The following is an 18697-nucleotide window of genomic DNA, read 5'->3' as shown; positions in this document are numbered from 1 at the left end:
GTCGTTAAAAAATTATCATTGTCATTTATGTGACTTGCAAATGTTCAAATATTTACATCTTTACACAAAAGGTGGAAGTCTTCCTCACCCCTTGCAAAGTCTTTTTTCTGAAAAGCAATCACTCGATAATTTGGCAGGTCTCCGTCTAGAGTTCGTTTTATAGATATTCATTTAATTCTATCTTATCATATTATATTATATCTATGTCTCCCAACTTTTTGCTGTTGTTTCAAGCTTTACGTATTATTCAGCAGCCTCAAATCGCCCTACCTCACTACTTTCAAAACCCACACTGTATTCCATAGTATGTCTGTCTTTCAATTTTCTGCTATTGTATCCAGTATTACAAAGAATGTTCATGCATATATATCTTTGTCCACTTGTGCCAGCATTTCCATTGGGTAGATTCCTGGGCAGGAAAATGCCTGGACACGGGGTGTGTACTTCGGCAGATTCACCAAATTGCTTTCAAAACAGCTGTCCTGACCAGCATGCCCACCAGAGAATGCACACCCTTTTCTGCACCCTCACTGGTCCATTTCCAATCCTTAGTGTTTCAATGAGCTCACTTCTAATCCTTGAATTCAAGAGAAAGAGAGAAATATTGGACAGCTCTGGTCCTACACTTCATGGCCTACTGATCTCCCAACCACTGATGGAAGGATGGAGAGCTCCTCCACCAGGAAGGCCTGGGGTCCCCCAACCCCCAGCCTCCACTCACACCAGCTCACTGGCCGAGCATTTTCCACGTGCACGCGCACGCATGCACACATGCACACACTCACACGCCATACACACACACACCCATACTGCGTCCATTTCTGGTTAGGTAGCATCACTGAAATAATCTTTAATGAGACTGCGATTGGATAAGCATTTGAGTAATTCAGGGCACAAATGGAAATGTAGCCCCTGGCCGGTTACAAATGCTAATGATATAAAACAACTCCTGCTCTAGATTCCCCAAGTCCTCTTGCCAACCTGCTTGCACTCCAGGATGACGTGGAAACTCAACGTTCTAGAAAAGGTATCCACAGGCCCCTGGGAAGAATCAGGAGATCTGCATAAGTCTGTGCAAATATGTTTTTTTTTTTTTCTGGAAAGGTGATCCATAGCTTTAATGAGCATCTCAAAGAAGTAGGTCACCAAAAAAGATTAGGAGTCACTCTTTTAGAATGACTTAGAAGTACTTCATTTCACTTATGTGTCATTTACAGCATGGTTATTTATTTTTAAAAGAAAAGGGATTTTAGGCAGTGCCAGCTGTTTGTTATCTGGAGTCATTTGGCCCTTAGATCACTGGGTCAATCTGGTGCTTAAGGCCGGATCCTTTCCAAACCCAAATCCCGAAACTGGTTTCTCTACATCTGGAGAAAGGCCATCTGTGACCCCCCTTCAACTGTCCACTCCACGCGGTCCTTACTTAAAGCCCGCCCCTTCCTTTCCTTGCCTTGCAATGATGTACAGAAAAAGCTGCACCCCATTTCAGCTACATGAGGAGCTGGGGTGAAGGAGGAGGTGCCTCTACTGTGGAGATGCCTCCGGAGCCAGGAAAGACGGGGAGCGACGCCTCAGCTTCCCCACTCCTCTGCCTGCAATCTCCTGTCACCCCATTTGCTGAACCCCCTGGAGGCAGAGGTACCTGGGAACTTGTTTGTAAGAATCAGTCCCTCGGGGTACAGAGCAGGGCAGAGAACGGACTAAAATCAAAGAGGCAAATATGACCAGCCCAGGGCTCACCACTCAGGTAGCACACATGGAAGCAAAGCCAGTTCTCTCAGAATTCAAAGGCCAAGCTGCCTGAGGATATGTTAGGAGATGGGCAGAATGCACTGGGGGGCAGGCGTCATGGGAAGTGGGAGAGAGGAATCAAGATGATTCCTGGGCCCTCCCAATGGGGCGGCCAGGTATGGGTTCACAGCAATGGAGATGGGGGTACGGTGCTGAGTATCACGACGCCTCTTCTGGACATTCTAGTGTGAGATGCAAGGCAAGCCGGCAGTCAGGAGAGTCTGGCATTCAGGGGAGACGTGGGGGCCGGAGACATGTTTCTGGGAGTAATCAGCATAAAGATGCTATTTGAAGCTGGGGGACCAGACAGGATCACACCAGGAGTACACAGATAAGACAACAGCTCTGTGGACTGAGTTTTGGGTAGGGATGTACAAAACACAGCAATAGCATGGTGGGTCTTTTCCTGAAAGCAGCTGGGAGGCCATTCTGGGGGTGCAGCGGGTACTGGGCGTTTCTCCCCCTGGGTGCCAGCATAACTGCAGGGAAAGCTGTCCCTCACCATCTCTGGCCACAGACGCTTGAGGACACGCCAGTGCGTGTGAGCAGGGGGCTGGCTGATGAGCTGACGGGCACTGGATGGTCCCCCATGGGGTCCACTCAAGACTCTTGGGGACCAGCGGGTTGGTGGGGCAGAGGGTAGTCACCAGCTCCCTCTGGCAGCAACTAGTTTAACAACTGGTTTCAGCACTTGCCAGCTAGGCACCGGCCTCACCTGGGTCATGCCAACCATTAGATGCCAAGAAACTGAAGACCCAGCCAAGGAGGTTGAGAGCCAGCAGAAGGCGAGGTACGAGAAGAAGGAAGACAGTGCAGCATCCAAAAGCCAAGTGACAATATCAAGGAGAGAGTGACCCACTGTCACGTGGCTCACATGCCACAGAGCGAACAAAACAAAGACCAGAGGATGGACCACTGTACTTGTCAAGGCGGAGGTCAATGGTGATGTGACAAGATGAACTGCTGTGGCATAGGAGGCATGGAAACACGACTGGAATGGGCTCCAGATGTGGAGGGAGGGAAGGAAGTGCAGACGGTGGTGTAGATGGCACTCCTGGAATAGGTCACTCTACAGGGTCAGAGAAATGGGGCAGCAGCCGGAAGGGGGAGGTGTGTCAGGAGGATGTTCTAAAGAAGGAAGAATGTGCAGCATGTGTTATGGGTAGAACTGCATCCCCCAAAAGACATGTCCAAGTCCTGACACCACCTGTGAATGCAGCCTTATTTGGAAATAGGGTCTTTGAAGATGCCATCAAGTTAAGTCGAGGTCATGCTAGATTAGGGTGGCCCTAAATCCAATGAATGGAGTCCTTACAAAGAGGGAGATTTGCAGACAGACACACAGAGAGACGGTGCCCATGGGATGATGGAGGCAGAGACCGGAGAGGTGCGTCTACAAGGCAAGGAGCACCCAGGATGGCCAGCAAATGGCAGAGGCTGGAGAGAGGCGAGGAACAGATGGTCCCCTAGAGCCATCAGAAGGGGTGTGGCTCCGCCCACACCTGGCCTCAGACTTAACCTCCAGAACTGTGAGAGAATAAAGTTCTGCTCTTTTAAGCCACTCAGTCGCGGGTCCTTTGTTACGGCCGCCCTGGGAAATGGATAGGGCATGTTTGTGAGCTGATGCAGGGCAGCCCCGATCTCAGTTAGTCCTCGTGCCAATCCTATTAGGAAAGCAGTAAAATAAACTCTGTTTCAGAAGCAAGAAACGGGCTCAGGGAGCACACATAACTGTTCCAGGGTTATATACCGAGAACGTCAAGGGGCCAGAATTTCAACCCAGGTCCACCCTGGTCAATCGCCACTGCCCCACACAGTATGTGCAAAGGCACATAAAATAAATGACAACATCCTAGCAATGAGGGCAGAATGCTCTAGATACTATGAGCACACAGGGGAGGCAGCAATTAATTTATCTTCGCATTACCGTGTTCGGTTACAGGGCCAAATCCTACCAAGCCAGGGCATTCAGCCCTCTGTGACTCTGGGCAACACCTCTGACGCCCTGCGACCCCAATAAAGGTTCAATAAGGTCAGGGTGACGTCTGTTTAGTTGACCACTGTGCCTTCTTGAGTCACCCATTTATTGAATGGATGACTAAAATAATAAATTAATTTCTCTGGGGAAAAGTAAAAGGCTACAGGGAAACTAAATTAAATTAAAATTAAGTTAAATTAAAAGGCTACAGGGAAAAGTAACCTATGACTTTTGGTCCTCGGGAGAAGAGGCAGTTACCAGCTAGACAAGGGAAGGGGCCAAGCCAAAGGGAGGGGACAGAAATGACGGCCCAGAGGCCCCGAGGTCCACCTAAGGTCAGGGAATTGCATCTTCCCATGTTTTTGTGGGTGATCACATCCTCTGGGGCTGTAACTTGCCCTACACACTCTCTGTGCTTTGCAGGTCATGTGAAGCGGCCATGGGGACAAACTGCAGTGACAGGAAAGCTAAGCAGATTCACTGCTAACTTCTGCACTGTGGACTCTCCTCTCCCCTGACCACTGATTAGGATAGTCTGTGATATTCCCTAGACTCCTCCACCAACACATGACAGAATGTTAGTCGCTCTCTTCCCACACGCTCGCACCCATGGAAAATCTGGAAGAGTAAACATCAAACTTCTTATTGAATGTATAATTGCAGGTATAATCATGGGTAGGTTTGCAGGTATTTTAATTTCCTTTTTATTTTATAATGCACTTCCAACTTTTATGGACTGAATATGCATTACTTTGCTTGTAGTAAAATGTATCCAGATACCAGAAACAAATTTCCTGTCGAGGGCTGCCTAGCCTTCTGCTTCAGTACATGAGGTATCAAAGGACATGCTGGGAAATCCACTGATTGTGACCAAGATGGTCTTTTTTTAAAAATTTATTTTATTGAAGATTACAATGCTGTGTTAATTTCTGCTGTACAGCAAAGTGATTCAGTTATACAAATATATCTATATAGATATCTATATGTTCTTTTCCATTATGGTTTATTACAGGATATTGACTATAGTTCCCTGTGCTATACAGTAGGACCTCGTTGTCTGTCCATTCTCTATATAATAGTTTGCATCTACTAATCCCAAACCCCCAATCCTTCCCTCCCCCACTCCCCCTCCCCTCTCTCCCTTGGCAACCACGAGTCTGTTCTCTATGCCTGTGGGTCTGTTTCTGTTTCGTACATAACTTCAGTTGTGCCACATTTTAGATTCCACATATAAGTGATATCATATGATATTTGTCTTTCTCTTTCTGACTTACTTCACTGAGTATAATAATCTCTAGGTCCATCCATGTTGCTACAAATGGCATTATTTCATTCTTTTTTATGGCTGAGTAATATTCCATTGTGTATATGTACCACATCTTCCTTATCCATTCATCTGTTGATGGACATCTAGGTTGTTTCCATGTCCAAGATGGTCTTTTAGAAACAGGACGGAGAGAAGGAGCACCAGAGGCCAGCTGCCCCCACCTCCTCCCGGGGAGATTCTGCCTCGTAAAGACAGGCTGACGGCGACAGTAGATACCACATTCTGACGGCAGCTTTGTATGCCAGACCCTCTGCTGGGTGACTGAGACCTTCCGGTTCTTTTTTCTTCTACCAGTTCTTTTAATCTTCGCAACAACCATCTAGGATAGCTACCGTCACCCCACAACAGTCAGGAAATTTAACGTTGCTCCTAGCTAAAAGCAACGCTAAAGGAAAATCAGTGCCACCTTAAATTATAGCAGAGTTGTTTTCTACTTCAACAGGCAAACAAGCAACAGAATTCACCTATATTCAGACCCCAGTGGGATAGTACTGGGAAGGCAGAGGGCTGCGTATGTTTATGTTCCCTGGCACCTTGCAAGGCTGGGAAGGCATTTGTTCTTTCAACTGCACTGGACATAATTTGTGAGCCTATTACTGATTATTTGTGAGCTGCTGGAGAGCAACTCAGACTTGGGTTCATGGGAACCCATGGTGGACAGACGGCCCCAGGATCTCCACCTCCTGGTATTCAGACCCTTGCCTTATCCCTGTAACTTGCAGAGGTGATGGATGTACACAATTATGTGCATATGATTACATGAGGATGCTTTTACATGCTTGGAGAACCTGTCTTACTGGCTTTGAGGAAACAGGCAGCCATGCAGGGAGCCCCATCCGTGGAGAAGCCGTGGGCAGCCACTAGGAGCTGCGGGCAGCCAACAAGAAGCTGGAGCCCTCAGTCCTACAACTGCAAGGAACTGAATGCTGCTACCACCGCGTGAGCACGGAAGCCGACCTTTTCCCATCTGAGCCTCAGATGAGACCACAGCCTCAGTGGAAATCTTAAACGCAGCTTTTTGTGAAACCCCAAAGCAGAGAATCCAGCTAAGGCACACCTGGATGCCTGAGCCCCAGAAACTGAGAGAGCAAACGTGCATCGCGGTAATACTGTTACGTACATGCCAGCAATACAGAGCTCACACACGTAATACGTAAGCAATTCATAAGTAATACAGAACCCTAACGCATTTCCAAAGTAGTCTACTAGAGGGTACCAAGAAGAGAGCACGTGAAACGGCAGGGGGTAACAACAGATGAATCAACAGTAACCCCACCACCTAATCCCATGGGGCTGAAACTCCAGTCCTGGGCCGAGAGCAAGAGTGATATTAGTCAACCATCTTCACGTATAATCAGGGCCTGTAAATGCCAGACCCCCAGCCTCCACTATCCAAGGGGGTACTTCACAGGTTTGCTGGGGAGGCAGCAAAGTAGCAGTGATGAAGCTGGGTATTAGATTCAAATATTTAAGGAAGAAAAAACACAATGTCTTAGGTTTGCTTCAAAACCATCTGAGAAGAGGGAGGTGGGTAAGGGCATAGATGAAATAAGATGACCATGTTGACCATTGCTGAAAACTGGCTGCCACGTGCTTGGGGGTTTGTTATACTATTACCTCTGCTTGTCTCTGTTTGAAATTTCCCTTAATACCAAAGTTTAAAAAATTAAAAAGAAGTATCAGTGGGTGGGCAGCGAAGCTGAGCACAGAACTCAAATTCTAGCTCTGCAGCTTACTAACCTCGTGACCTCCAGCAAGTAACCTGAGTGTCAGCAACTTCATCCACAAAATGAGGGTAATAACAGTACCTCTCCCACAGGGTTGCCAGGAGAATTAAATGTATGTAGGACATATAGCACAGCGCCCAGCACAGAGTTCACACTTAGGAGATGTTAGCTCTGATCTTTATTCACAACACTGTTATGACAGCCTAGTTAGAGATATATCCCCTCCCCAGGGGGACACACATGGAATTAAATTTCTTATCTTCCTGCTGCTGCCAAACTTTTGGAAGCTTTGAGGCTTCACAGCAGCAACGTAAACAGGTGGTTAGACACAAGGAGGGACTGGCAACTTCAAGTTGGAAACCTATAGCGACTGATAAGCAGGACCCCACTCCCTGGATTAAGGTCTGGGCATCGTCAATCACCATGAATGGCCCCGTCTCCCCAAGGAGCCCAAGAAAGCCAGCTGCGCCCCTAACAGCACAGAGGTAATGCTTTTCTCTGCCCTGAGCTTCCAGTGAGGAGCTCAGTAAGTAAATGATATGCTGACAGGGGAGAAGCATTTACCTACACAAGAGCAGTGAGGCTTCTCAAGTTGGCCAGTAACTATCTATAGAGCCTGGGGCTTTGTTATTCAAATTCCAAGTCACTGAATTAAAATATGCGGTGGCCAGACTGGACAGTTATACCCTCCAATGATGGAGAGGCTGTTGACCCAGAAGGTCTTAGGGACTGGGTAGGTGACATAAATTAGCAGAGAGAGCTGGATGGGGGGTTGGGGGAAGGGCTGGGGCAAACCAGAGAAAGCATGCTTCCCTCCACTCAGAGGTTGCCAAATATAGCCAGATCTCGATTTTTTTTTTTCCCAAGAGAAATGAAAAATCTGGATCTGAATAAGAAATCTCCCAAGTTTTAAATGTAGGCAATTCATTTAAAAAACATTTAAACCATTAGGCCAAGTACAACCGAATGCTGGCTGAATGTGGAACTCTGGCCACCAGGGTAACCTCTGGTACGTACAGATGTTTTTCCCCAAAACTGGGCCATCTAGGGTACCCCCAGAGGACTCAGGGATTCTGCAGAAATCTGACTCAAATTTCTTTCTCTTCCTTCTCCCTCTCAAACACACATACATAAGCTTTAGAAAGAACCACAATGAAAAGTGCTCTTCTGTGGAATTTTATCACGGTGGAGACCATCAGTGGTGGGTAACCTGTATTGGCAGATGCAACAGCTTTTTTTATTTTGGTATATCTCTTAAATTTATTTTTATTTCTTTTTTTTTTATTTCTTTTTTTTTTTTAAACATCTTTATTGAAGTATAATTGCCTTACAATGGTGTGTTAGCTTCTGCTCTATAACAAAGTGAATCAGTTATACACATACAATATGTTCCCATATCTCTTCCCTCTTGCATCTCCCTCCCTCCCACCCTCCCCATCCCACCCCTCTAAGTGGTCACAAAGCACCGAGCTGATCTCCCTGTGCTATGTGGCTGCTTCCCACTAGCTATCTATTTTACATTTGGTAGTGTATATATGTCCATGACACTCTCTTACCCTGTCACATCTCACCCCACCCCCTCCCCATATCCTCAAGTCCATTCTCTGGTAGGTCTGTGTCTTTATGGGAACCTTATTCCCAAGCTTCGCCTGCTCTCTGCCTGATGAGACAGTATCTCGAAATTTCCAGACAAACGATTATAAAACCTGTTTTTTGCAACTACTTATCTTGAGTGAATCAAGTTTTTCTCAGTCCTGGTCAACTGCCTAAGACAGCAATTGTCATTATTCTGGATTTCATTTATATACTATCATCACAACATTTTCATTGCTCCCAAGAATTGATTATAAATGAAAGTTATAGCTTTTAACGTAAAAAGTGTTTTGATCCGCTTTTATGCAGCAGTTTTCTTAATTAAGGTTTCGTATAAAAAAGGGGAGCGGGGTTAGATAGCTTTAAAATTGTATAACCAATGACCTGATTTAATACCTTCATTTTACAGAGGAGGCTGAGTGACGGGGGAAAAGATGGCTTTCCCCAAAATCACTTGGTCAGTTAGAGGTCAAGTTGGGGCTGGAATCCAGGTCTTTCAACCCCCAAAGCCTATGATTTTTCTACTCTATTTGGCAAACCAAGGACTAATTATCACTACTGTGAAAAAGTGAACACACTGCAATTGAATCTTTTACTCTATGAAATAATGTATTTTTCCCCAATCTAGGCAGACAAGAAATGCTTCTCCCATTTCTCTACCTCAGATACATCCGAAGTCCCAAGGCCAGTGGTCACCTATCAAGAGGCCTCACCCTGCGGCCAGCCTGCAGGCAGAAGGCAACTGATAACTGACTTTCACACTCATCACTTTAAAATGCCTGCACTCTTGACCTCCAATCCCTCGTCAGTCCTCCCCAGAGCCCGGTGGGGCAGGAATCATAGCCCCGATTGCACGGATGAGAAGACCGAGGCTGGGAGTGGTCAGTGGCTCGCCCAAGATCACACAGCCGAAGAAAGCAGATCCGTCTTGCTGCAAGTCCTACCCACTCTCTGCTCCCTCGTAGCTCTGCTCTGGACCCACCACGGCGCCCTGCAAAGCCCTTTACCAACAGTAACAGCAGTAACCACCCACCAGGCACGGTGCTCCCTGCATTGAACTGAAAGCCTCCCTTTTTAAGCCTTACGCTTTATGGGACTTTTTTTTTTTTATTGCAAAAGTAATGTGCTACTTGGAACAAGTTGAAAACGGAGTGGTGCAAAGACAAATTTAATTATCTCTCCTGAGCATCGTTCCAAATCCCTCCAGGACATACACAAAATCAACATCAAATGTGAGGGACTTCCCTGGTGGCGCAGTGGTTAAGAATCTGCCTGCCAATGCAGGGGGCACGGGTTCGAGCCCTAGTCCGGGAAGATCCCACACGCCGCGGAGCAACTAAACCCGTGCATAACAACTACTGAGCCTGTGCTCTAGAGCCCGCAAGCCACAACTACTGAGCCTGCGCTCTAGGGCCCACCTGCCACAACTACCAAGCCCGCGTGCCTGGAACCCATGCTCCGCCCATGCTCCGCAACAAGAGAAGCCACTGCAACGGGAAGCCTGCGCACCACAATGAAGAGCAGGCCCGCTCGCTGCAACTAAAGAAAGCCCGTGTGCAGCAATGAAGACCCAATGCAGCCAAAAATAAATAAAATAAACCACAGTAATCTATTAAAAAAAAAACATTAAATGTGAGGTGTGTGTACTCTTCCATACCTTCTCCTTGTTCATAAAAACACTCACAAACATATATAGGAGGAGTACTGTTTGTTACCAAAAAATCAGACCTAGCTCCTTGCATGAATCTGCAGCTGGTTTTCCTCACAAAATACCATGAACATCCCTCCAGATGGACAGAAACACAACGGACTCAGGCTTCTTAATCAGCTGCACAGGGTCGCATAGTATGGACGGACCATAGCTTACCCAGCTTTTGCTCTACTGAGAGGCATTCAGATGGCTCCCAAGTATTTTGCCAGCGTAAGTAATGCTGCAATAAACAATCTAGTGATACACTCTTAGGTCTCAGTGCTTTCATTTCTCTAAAACAGAGCCCCCAAAATGCCACTGTCAGGTCAAAACGTATGCACATCTTAATTTAATTTTAAAATAGCATATTATCTTTTTTTAAATAAATTTATTTATTTAAATTTATTTTTGGCTGCGTTGGGTCTTCGTTGCTGCGCGCGGGCTTCCTCTAGTTGCGGCAAGCGGGGGCTACTCTTTATTGCGGTGCACAGGCTTCTCACTGCTGTGTCTTCTCTTGTTGTGGAGCACGGGCTCTAGGCGCGCGGGCTTCAGTAGTTGTGGCACGCGGGCTCAGTAGGTGTGGCTCGCGGGCTCCAGAACACAGGCTCAGTAGTTGTGGCGCACGGGCTTAGTTGCTCTGTGGCATGTGGGATCTTCCCGGATCAGGGCTTGAACCTGTGTCCCCTGCATTGGCAGGCGGGTTCTTAACCACTGTGCCCCCAGGGAAGTCCCAATAGCATATTATCTTAATCAAAAAACATATTCTCATTAACAAGGAATAAAAGTATAAAAAGATCAACACACAAAAATCCCTCAACCCAGAGACAGTTACTATTAATAATATGGTAAATTTCCTTCCAGAACAAGATGATAGAGTTAGTTGAACTTTTTTTACTTTAATAGGCTCAGACAAATTCCAGTCAGACTGACGGCCACTCATACTCCCACCACGAAGGTATGAGAGCACCATTTCCCCACACTGTCTCCATAGCTCTATCACATTTAAAACTTTTGCCAATCTAATAGATGAAAATATGATGTCACTGCCATTCCCACTTGATATTTCCTTGACTAGAAGGGAGACAGAACACTTCTCACGGGTCTCTTAGGAACATGCCGGACTTTGAAACACAGGGGAAACAAAAACATCATTCGATCATTTGCTCAAGAATCATCTCACCCATGCAGATGGCCGAAAGGCACAAGAAAAGATGCTCAACATCACTAATCATCAGGGAAATGTAAATCCAAACCACAATGAGATAGCACCTCAGACTCATCAGAGTGGCCATCATCAAAAAGAACACAAATAACAAACGCCGGGGAGGGTGTGGAGAAAAGGAAACCCTCCTACACTGTTGATGGGAACATAAACTGATGCAGCCGCTGTGGAAAACAGTACGGAGGTTTCTCAGAAAACTAAAAAATAGAGTTACCATACGACCCAGCATGTCCACTCCTGGGTATATATCCGAAAGAAACAAAAGCACTAATTCGAAAAGACACATGCACCCCAATGTTCATAGCAGCATTATTAATAACTGTCAAGATACAGAAGCAACCTAAGCGTCCATCAGCAAATGAATGGATAAAGAAGATGTGATAGATACACAGATACACACACACACACACACACACACACACACACACACACACACACACACACAGTGGAATACTACTCAGCCATAAACAAGAATGAAATAATTGCCATTTGCAACAACACGGATGGACTGGGAGGGTATCATGCTAAGTGAAATAAGTCAGACAGACAAAGACAAATACTATATGATATCACTTACACGTGGAATCTAAAAAATACAACAAACTAGTGAATATAACAAAAAAAGAAACAGACTCACAGATATAGAGAACAAATTAGTGGTTACCAGTAGGGAGAGGGAAGGGAGGAGGGGCAGTATAGGGGTAGGGGATTAAGAGGTACAAACTACTGCATATAAAATAAGCTACAAGCAGATATTGTACAACACAGGGGCCATAACCCACGTTCTATAATAACTATAAATGGAGGATAACCTTTAAAAATTGTGAATCACCATATTGTACACCCGTAACTCATATAATATTGTACACCAACTATACTTCAATTTTTAAAAGTAAGGTAAAATAAGACTATCAAAACCTTCAAAAAGTGAATGGGAAAAAAAGAATCATCTTACCAATTTTTGCTGTTCAAACATAAGTTTTTTATAGAAGAGATGGAACTGTTCAAAGCTGAGTTCATCTTTGTGTGCGCCTATTTCCTGTAAATATAAAAAAAAAAAGTGACCACACGAGTTTTCTTGTCCACCACAAGAATGCCTCTTCCCTGTTCACAGAAATACCATGGCTCTGCTACAACGCTAGTTAGAATCAAACTTGCATTCCTCTGAACCCAAATGTCCACAAGTTTCCTAATTTATCTGCCTGGAGAACATACCCACCAGGGATCCCTGGTAAGATCCTTCCCTTGACTCCCCAAAAGGGAAGGATCTTAGCCAGAATTCCAAGAGCCATAATGCAGAACTCCTCCTTTTGGGGGCAGAAGACACTTTCAAATCTAGACATATTTATAGGGTATGTACATATAGGTCATTTTTAAAAGCATAAGAAAATGAACCGAGCCTTTAGAATTAACAGAGCTCAACTCCAGTCAAGGTCTGTCCCCTGAATGGCTTAACAGCTTTGGGCAAATCACTTGACCCTCTCAGACCCTCCGTTTCTTCATCTGTACAATGGGAGAACCACCATTACCCTCTTTGGACTTCCTTGAAACCAAACCAGATAACATCCGCGTAGCACCTGCTTGGTAAAGGCTTGATAAAGAACAAAATTCCAACTACGTGGCTGTCAGTGGAAAATGCCTCTCCCATCTCTCTTCTGTCAGCCCCCACCCTTCTCTGGTTTTGCCTTCTTGGACTAGTTCGAATTATGGGGTGGGCCAAAAGATGGCTTGATAAGCCGTAAAGTGGGTTAACTGTTCCGGGAGCTCACTGGTATAAAAATGAATAAGCTTCTTCAGCTGAGGAATCCTGTGACGTGCCCCTGCGAGTCCACCAACTGGGACTACTGGGATGGAGTGTTGTTGGGTTCCTTGACGAGAGTCCGTATCTCTCTGAAGGCCAGAGAGAGTGCCTGTGGATCACCTCCATCCTTACACCCTTCAGAAGAGCCCCACCTGACCTACGCTATCCCATCACTCAGGGAATGACCTGCCCCACATCTACCAACGGCTTAATTACACAAGAACATAAACAAATTAAATGATGGGCGGAAGGAGGGATGGAGGGATGGGAGGATGGGTGGGAGGAAGGAACAGTGGATGAAGGGAGGGGTGGGTGCGAGGAGAGGGGAAGGGCAGAGAAGAGTCACCTCTGACAACTACGCTATCAGGACTTGCATACAAAATGCCACGTCCCTGGCAACCTACATAAGGAATCTTTCATAATATTTTCCAAAAGAAACACGTGTTCATATTATTAAAAGGAAAACAGTAGTGAGGGAAAGGGAAAGTTGGACTGGTGGAAACATCCCAAGTCAAGCAGCTCGGTGAACATGGTCTTCGTGGATGACGTCCTCTGCCACGACTGAGAACACGGGCCTAAGATCTTCACACAATCCCTCCGTCCGGACTAAGATGGATGAATCTGGAGGCGGGGGACTTCCTTGGGCACCATTCAATGGAGCTCAAAGGCACGTAGTGGCTTCATGGGAAAGGCACACGTAGCCCTGGGTTCACAAAATCGCCAGGCTGAGCTACAAAACTTACCACAAACTTATCTTTGAGGAACTTGGCGCTGCTCACTTTGAAGTTGACCAGGGGCAAGATAGTCTTCAACTCTCGGAGGCTGATGCTGCAAAAGAGGGGAACCCCAGCCCCGTCAGCCTTGAGGGGTGTCAACAGTGGAGGATCTGGTTACTCCCGTCAGCTCCCATCTCTATGAGAAGACCCGCCAACAGCTGTTAGTGAGCGCTAACTGGGAACAGAGACTCTGGGATCAAGACAGCCGATGTGCAAGGCTGGTCTCCACCCTTCAGGGGTGGCCGTGGACACGGATCACGCTGGAGATTCGCAGTGTGGGCAGACATGGTGTCAGATGACCTCGGCAGATACGAAATGTCACCGGGGTTCCAACCAAGCGGAGGTCACTGAAGGCCAGAGACAGGGAGGGGAAGGAGCCAACCTTCTCTGAACACCTACTATGTGCCAGGCTGCCCCGGGGATCTCCAGGCAATGACGTCACCTCGCCCCTCGCTACACTTGACCCCCCACACAGTATGCATTCTCGAGCCCCAGCGTTCAGAACAGGCAACAGGGATGGGGGCAGGGTATGCGGCTCAAGGTTGGAGCTGGTCTGACGACCTGAGGAGGTGGGCACCATTATCACTCCACATGGCAGGTGAAGAAACCGAGGCTCAGAGATGTTGGGTGCTAGCACGCGGCGGAGGCGGACTCCAGGGCAGCCTGCCTCCGGGTCTGCCTGTAACCACTGCATGTGAAGCCTCTCAGGGAACGCCACGAACAGTGACGGAGGGTGGCGGGTCAAGGGCAGGCGATCCAGACCCTCGTGGCTGCAGAGCCAAGTGTCTGGCAGAGCGAGAGAGGGTGGGCTGGGGGGCCTTTGGTGTGGCCAAAGAAAACTGTTCTGCGTTCTTGGAGACATCAGACTGGAAAGGGGCTGTGTGTGGCCAGGAAGGAAGTCTGCCCGGGCTGTGGGCAGAAACCGGCCCAGCTTCTGCCACAATGTCTACTCGGCCTCTGCCAGCACGCCCGGGAGGAAGCAGCAGGCCACACTCGGCAGCTGCCCCGGGAGACCGCCAAGAGGACTCCTGGCCACCCCAGTGTCCCCACCTCCAGCAACCCTGTCTCTCATCTAACGGCCTCCCTAACATCGGAGACCTTTATGGGCCACATGTTCCCCACCTCCCACCACTCCTGCGGCCGGCACCCAGGGCTTTCCCAGAGAGACGGTGAAGGCAGCACAAAGCCCCCGGCAGGCCCGGCGGGGCTGGCCGCACAGAGAAGCGAGCAGGCTGGCTGAGACCCCCTTTCGGACCCTGCCCCCGGGGTGTCCACGAAGAGCTTGGCCAGGGCAGGATGAAGGGAGAGGAGCGGCGGGGGATGGCACTATAAAACGAGGCAGGGAGAGGGTCTGGCCAAGCTGGTAGCCGAGGGGGCTCATCCAGGACCAAGGAAGAGATCAGAGTCCCCTGGGGAACCCAGAACTTCCAGGCAGAAACGGGGCCAAGAAACCTTCCCACACCCAGGAACACAGAGACTGTGGAGCTGGGAGCCAGTGCAGCTGCCGGGGGGCCAGCGGAGCAAACACAGGGCCCGGGGGCGTGAGAATCTGCGCACTGGGGCATCTGAGCCCACCGGCTCCAAAGGTCCCGCCTTACAGTGGAGCAACTGAGCCCCCAGGTAAAGGCGGGGGCCAAAGAGCTTCTTTGGGCTCCTGTGCAGGGAGCTAGCCACTCCACTACCCTGCCCGCGCCTTGCCCTCACTCCCCGCTCTGGGCATGTAGACCAGGACTGGCCCACGGAGCCGCCGGCGGGCAGGAAGCCAGCAGCTCCCAACTTCACCCCTCTCCCCGTCCAGGATGTGTCATCAGATCTCAGCCAAGATCATGGCCTGCCCTCTGGCCGTAACTCAGGACAGCTCTGCAGGGCCTCCCCGGAGCTCTCCACGGGGCCGGCTGAGGCCGTGACTGTGACTGCATCACAATCCAACGACTCCAGCTGCCTTCACAGGTGTGGACCCCTATACGCTCCCCATAAGCTTCCTGCACACAAACCCATGTCTCAGATTCTGTTTCCTGCAGGCTCAGCCTGCGACAGTGCGTTAGGGAAGCAGGGCAATCCCTTTGGGGAAGGATGGCCAAAACTACCCCCTCCCCACGGGCACTAAACAATCATGTCAGTTTCCCTCCTCAGCTTGGCACGGTCCCAGATCCTACAACACTGCACCCTGGGGCAGCCTTTACCAAACAACTGGGGTTGGCAGCCCCAGGAAACTTACCTGCCACCCTGAGGCTGGTAACCAACACCTCCACCACCCCCGGCTTTTTATAACAGTAATAAACATTCGTTAGTGTTTACCATAAGCCAGGCACTGGCCAAGCACTCTTCACAAACGAACCCACTTAATCTTCAAACCAATCCCAGGGGGTAGGAACTATGATCTCTCTTACAGATTAGGAAACTAAGGCACAGAGAAGTTAAGTAACTTACCCAAACTCACACAACCAGTAAGTGTTAGTGCTGAGATTCAAACCTCAGCGCTGCCCGATAGAATTTTCTAGGATGATGGAAACATCCTGGATCGGGGCTGTCCAATGCGGCTAGGGCGACCAAGGAACTGAATTTTTAAGTTTTTATTTAATTTTAATTACTTTAGATTTAAATAGTCTCATGTGGACCGTGCAGCTCTAGAAGCCTGCTTCTCTAAGTAGGGTCCCTGGAACGCCAGTATGAACATCAGCTGGGAATTTGTTAGAAATGCTAATTCATGATCCCCATCCAGACCCAGTGAAACAGAACTTCTGCAGGACAGGCAGCGCACCTCTGTGGGTAAAGCCCCCACAGGCTGTCCGAAGACGTGCTGGAGCCAGGACTGCTGACCGCAGGGAACCTATTTGCATGCCTGCTGAAGACAGAACTGGACCACACACCTGCCTCCCACCTGCACGCCCGACCCTCCCACCTCCTGAAGGCCAGGCTGAGCAAGAACAGGAAGTGCACACTCGGTCTATGCAAAGTCAGTGTCATATGCAGAGGGGCAAAGGGCAAAGCGGGAAAGAAATGTCCACAGAGACAACCTGCTCCCAGCCCGTAGGTCTGCTGGCCCCCCTGCAGGACTCAGCCCGTGAGCCTCACCCTGAGGAATGCAATTCCAGTGACCACCCCCCGCCCCCGAAGGTTCAGGGGCTTTCGCAAGGGGTATTTTGACCGAAGAAGTTTTCACCTAATGCACTGATCTTAGAACCTAATTCCCAGATAAGAAGCAACTAAACTCTAAAGACTCAAAAAGAGAGGGTTTCTGGAAACGTGGCCAAGATTAATGTTAAAAGATTCATGCCTTTGACTCAGTCTCCCCAGGCCTGGAAATGTTATAAGGAAAGCTTCCAAAGCTAGAACGTTCTGGTTGTCCCTTGTTACAATGCTGTGTCTATGAATGAAAAGGGAGGGCTTTCGTTCATCTGACCAACACTACAAAGACCGAACCAGCCGGATCCCCGACCTCAAGAGCCCTCACCAGTGTGAACAGCAGCAACAGGGGCAAGACTCTAAGAAAGCAGAGGGCGTCCCGCCGACGGGACAGACTGGCTCTAAGACCGAGAATCCTACGATGACCCCAAAAACACTTCTCGTGAGGGTCACTCCATATGTTCCCTCTGCACGCAATTCAGTGAAACTGTGAACATTAGGAAAAACCGGACACTAAATGACAAACAAAAGGCAACTTTTCAAGCCAAATATCAGATCCCATTGGTTGAATTACAATGTAGGCGTTAATACTGTTCCCAAAGAGTTGCAACAAAATGTAAACATGTTTATGGTTTAAGGTGAGGTGAAAATAGTTTCCCCTCCTTTCATGTGGACTGGACTTAGTGACTGATTCCCAGAAAATAGAGCAGGGGCAGGTGGGGGGGGGTCTTTACAAAGGAGAGATCTGGAAGACACCACCTTGGCCAGGTAATCAAGGTTTCCATCACCCTTGACAAGCCATGGTGAAAGCAGGCACCTCTTGACCAAGGTGAAGAAAAAGACCTTCGCCTCCGTGATATTCTTCCCAAACACAACCTCAGGTTACCCTTAACTCCAGTCTAATCATGACAAAAATATCAGACTAACACAGATGAAGGGACATGCTACAGAATACCTGAGACCTACTCCTCAAAACTGTCAAGGTCATGAAAGACAAGGAAAGATGGAGAAACCGTCACAGCCTAGAGGAGACCAAAGGGGCAGAACAACTAAGTACAATGCGGGGTCTTGGGTGGGATCCAAGACCAGGAGAAGGACACTGGTGGAAAAAATGGTGAATTCCAATAAAGTCTAGGGTTTACCTAACAGTCATATAGCAAATGTGGTTTGTCAAGTTTTGACATGAATGATGTGAACCACAGGGAAAACTGCCCAAAGGGGTATATGAGAAATCTCTGTACCATCTTCGCAACTTTTCTCTAAATGTAACATTATTCCAAAATTTTAAAATTAGTTAAAGAAGAACACGATGTAAAATCATATGTATAGTTACATTTTAATGAAGTAAAATGAACAACAAACCAATAAATAAAGTTGAGGATGGAAATCTACTGAAAAAAATTGTACCCAGAGTTAAACAGTGCCTACCATTTAATGTCAAATTCATATAAATTTTTTCTAGCTTTCAGTATTTCCAAAATTTTCTATAATGAACATGAGTTACTTTCATTATATATATACACTACCAAATGTAAAATAGATAACTAGTGGGAAGCAGCTGCATAGCACAGGGAGATGAGCTCGGTGCCTTGTGACCACCTAGAGGGGTGGGATAGGGAGGGTGGGAGGGAGATGCAAGAGGGAGGAGATATGGGGATATAAGTAT

General features: G+C 47.8%; 1 protein-coding gene across 2 annotated transcripts in view; it reads right to left on the bottom strand.

Moving 5' to 3' along the window:
- Positions 1–18697, bottom strand: part of PLCG2 (phospholipase C gamma 2) — a 171025-nt gene that overhangs the window by 67242 nt on the left and 85086 nt on the right. For both annotated transcript variants that reach the window (XM_082438973.1, XM_082438972.1), the window contains exons 6-7: positions 13873–13957; positions 12284–12367 (exon numbers count right to left, since the gene is read on the bottom strand). In XM_082438973.1, the coding sequence (XP_082295099.1) occupies positions 12284–12367; positions 13873–13957 (169 nt within the window). The remainder of the gene's footprint in view (positions 1–12283; positions 12368–13872; positions 13958–18697) is intronic.

Source organism: Balaenoptera physalus (assembly GCF_965194825.1).
Source record: "Balaenoptera physalus genome assembly, chromosome: 19".
Classification (NCBI taxonomy): Eukaryota; Metazoa; Chordata; class Mammalia; order Artiodactyla; family Balaenopteridae; genus Balaenoptera; species Balaenoptera physalus.
This window is presented reverse-complemented; position numbering and strand designations above follow the sequence as displayed.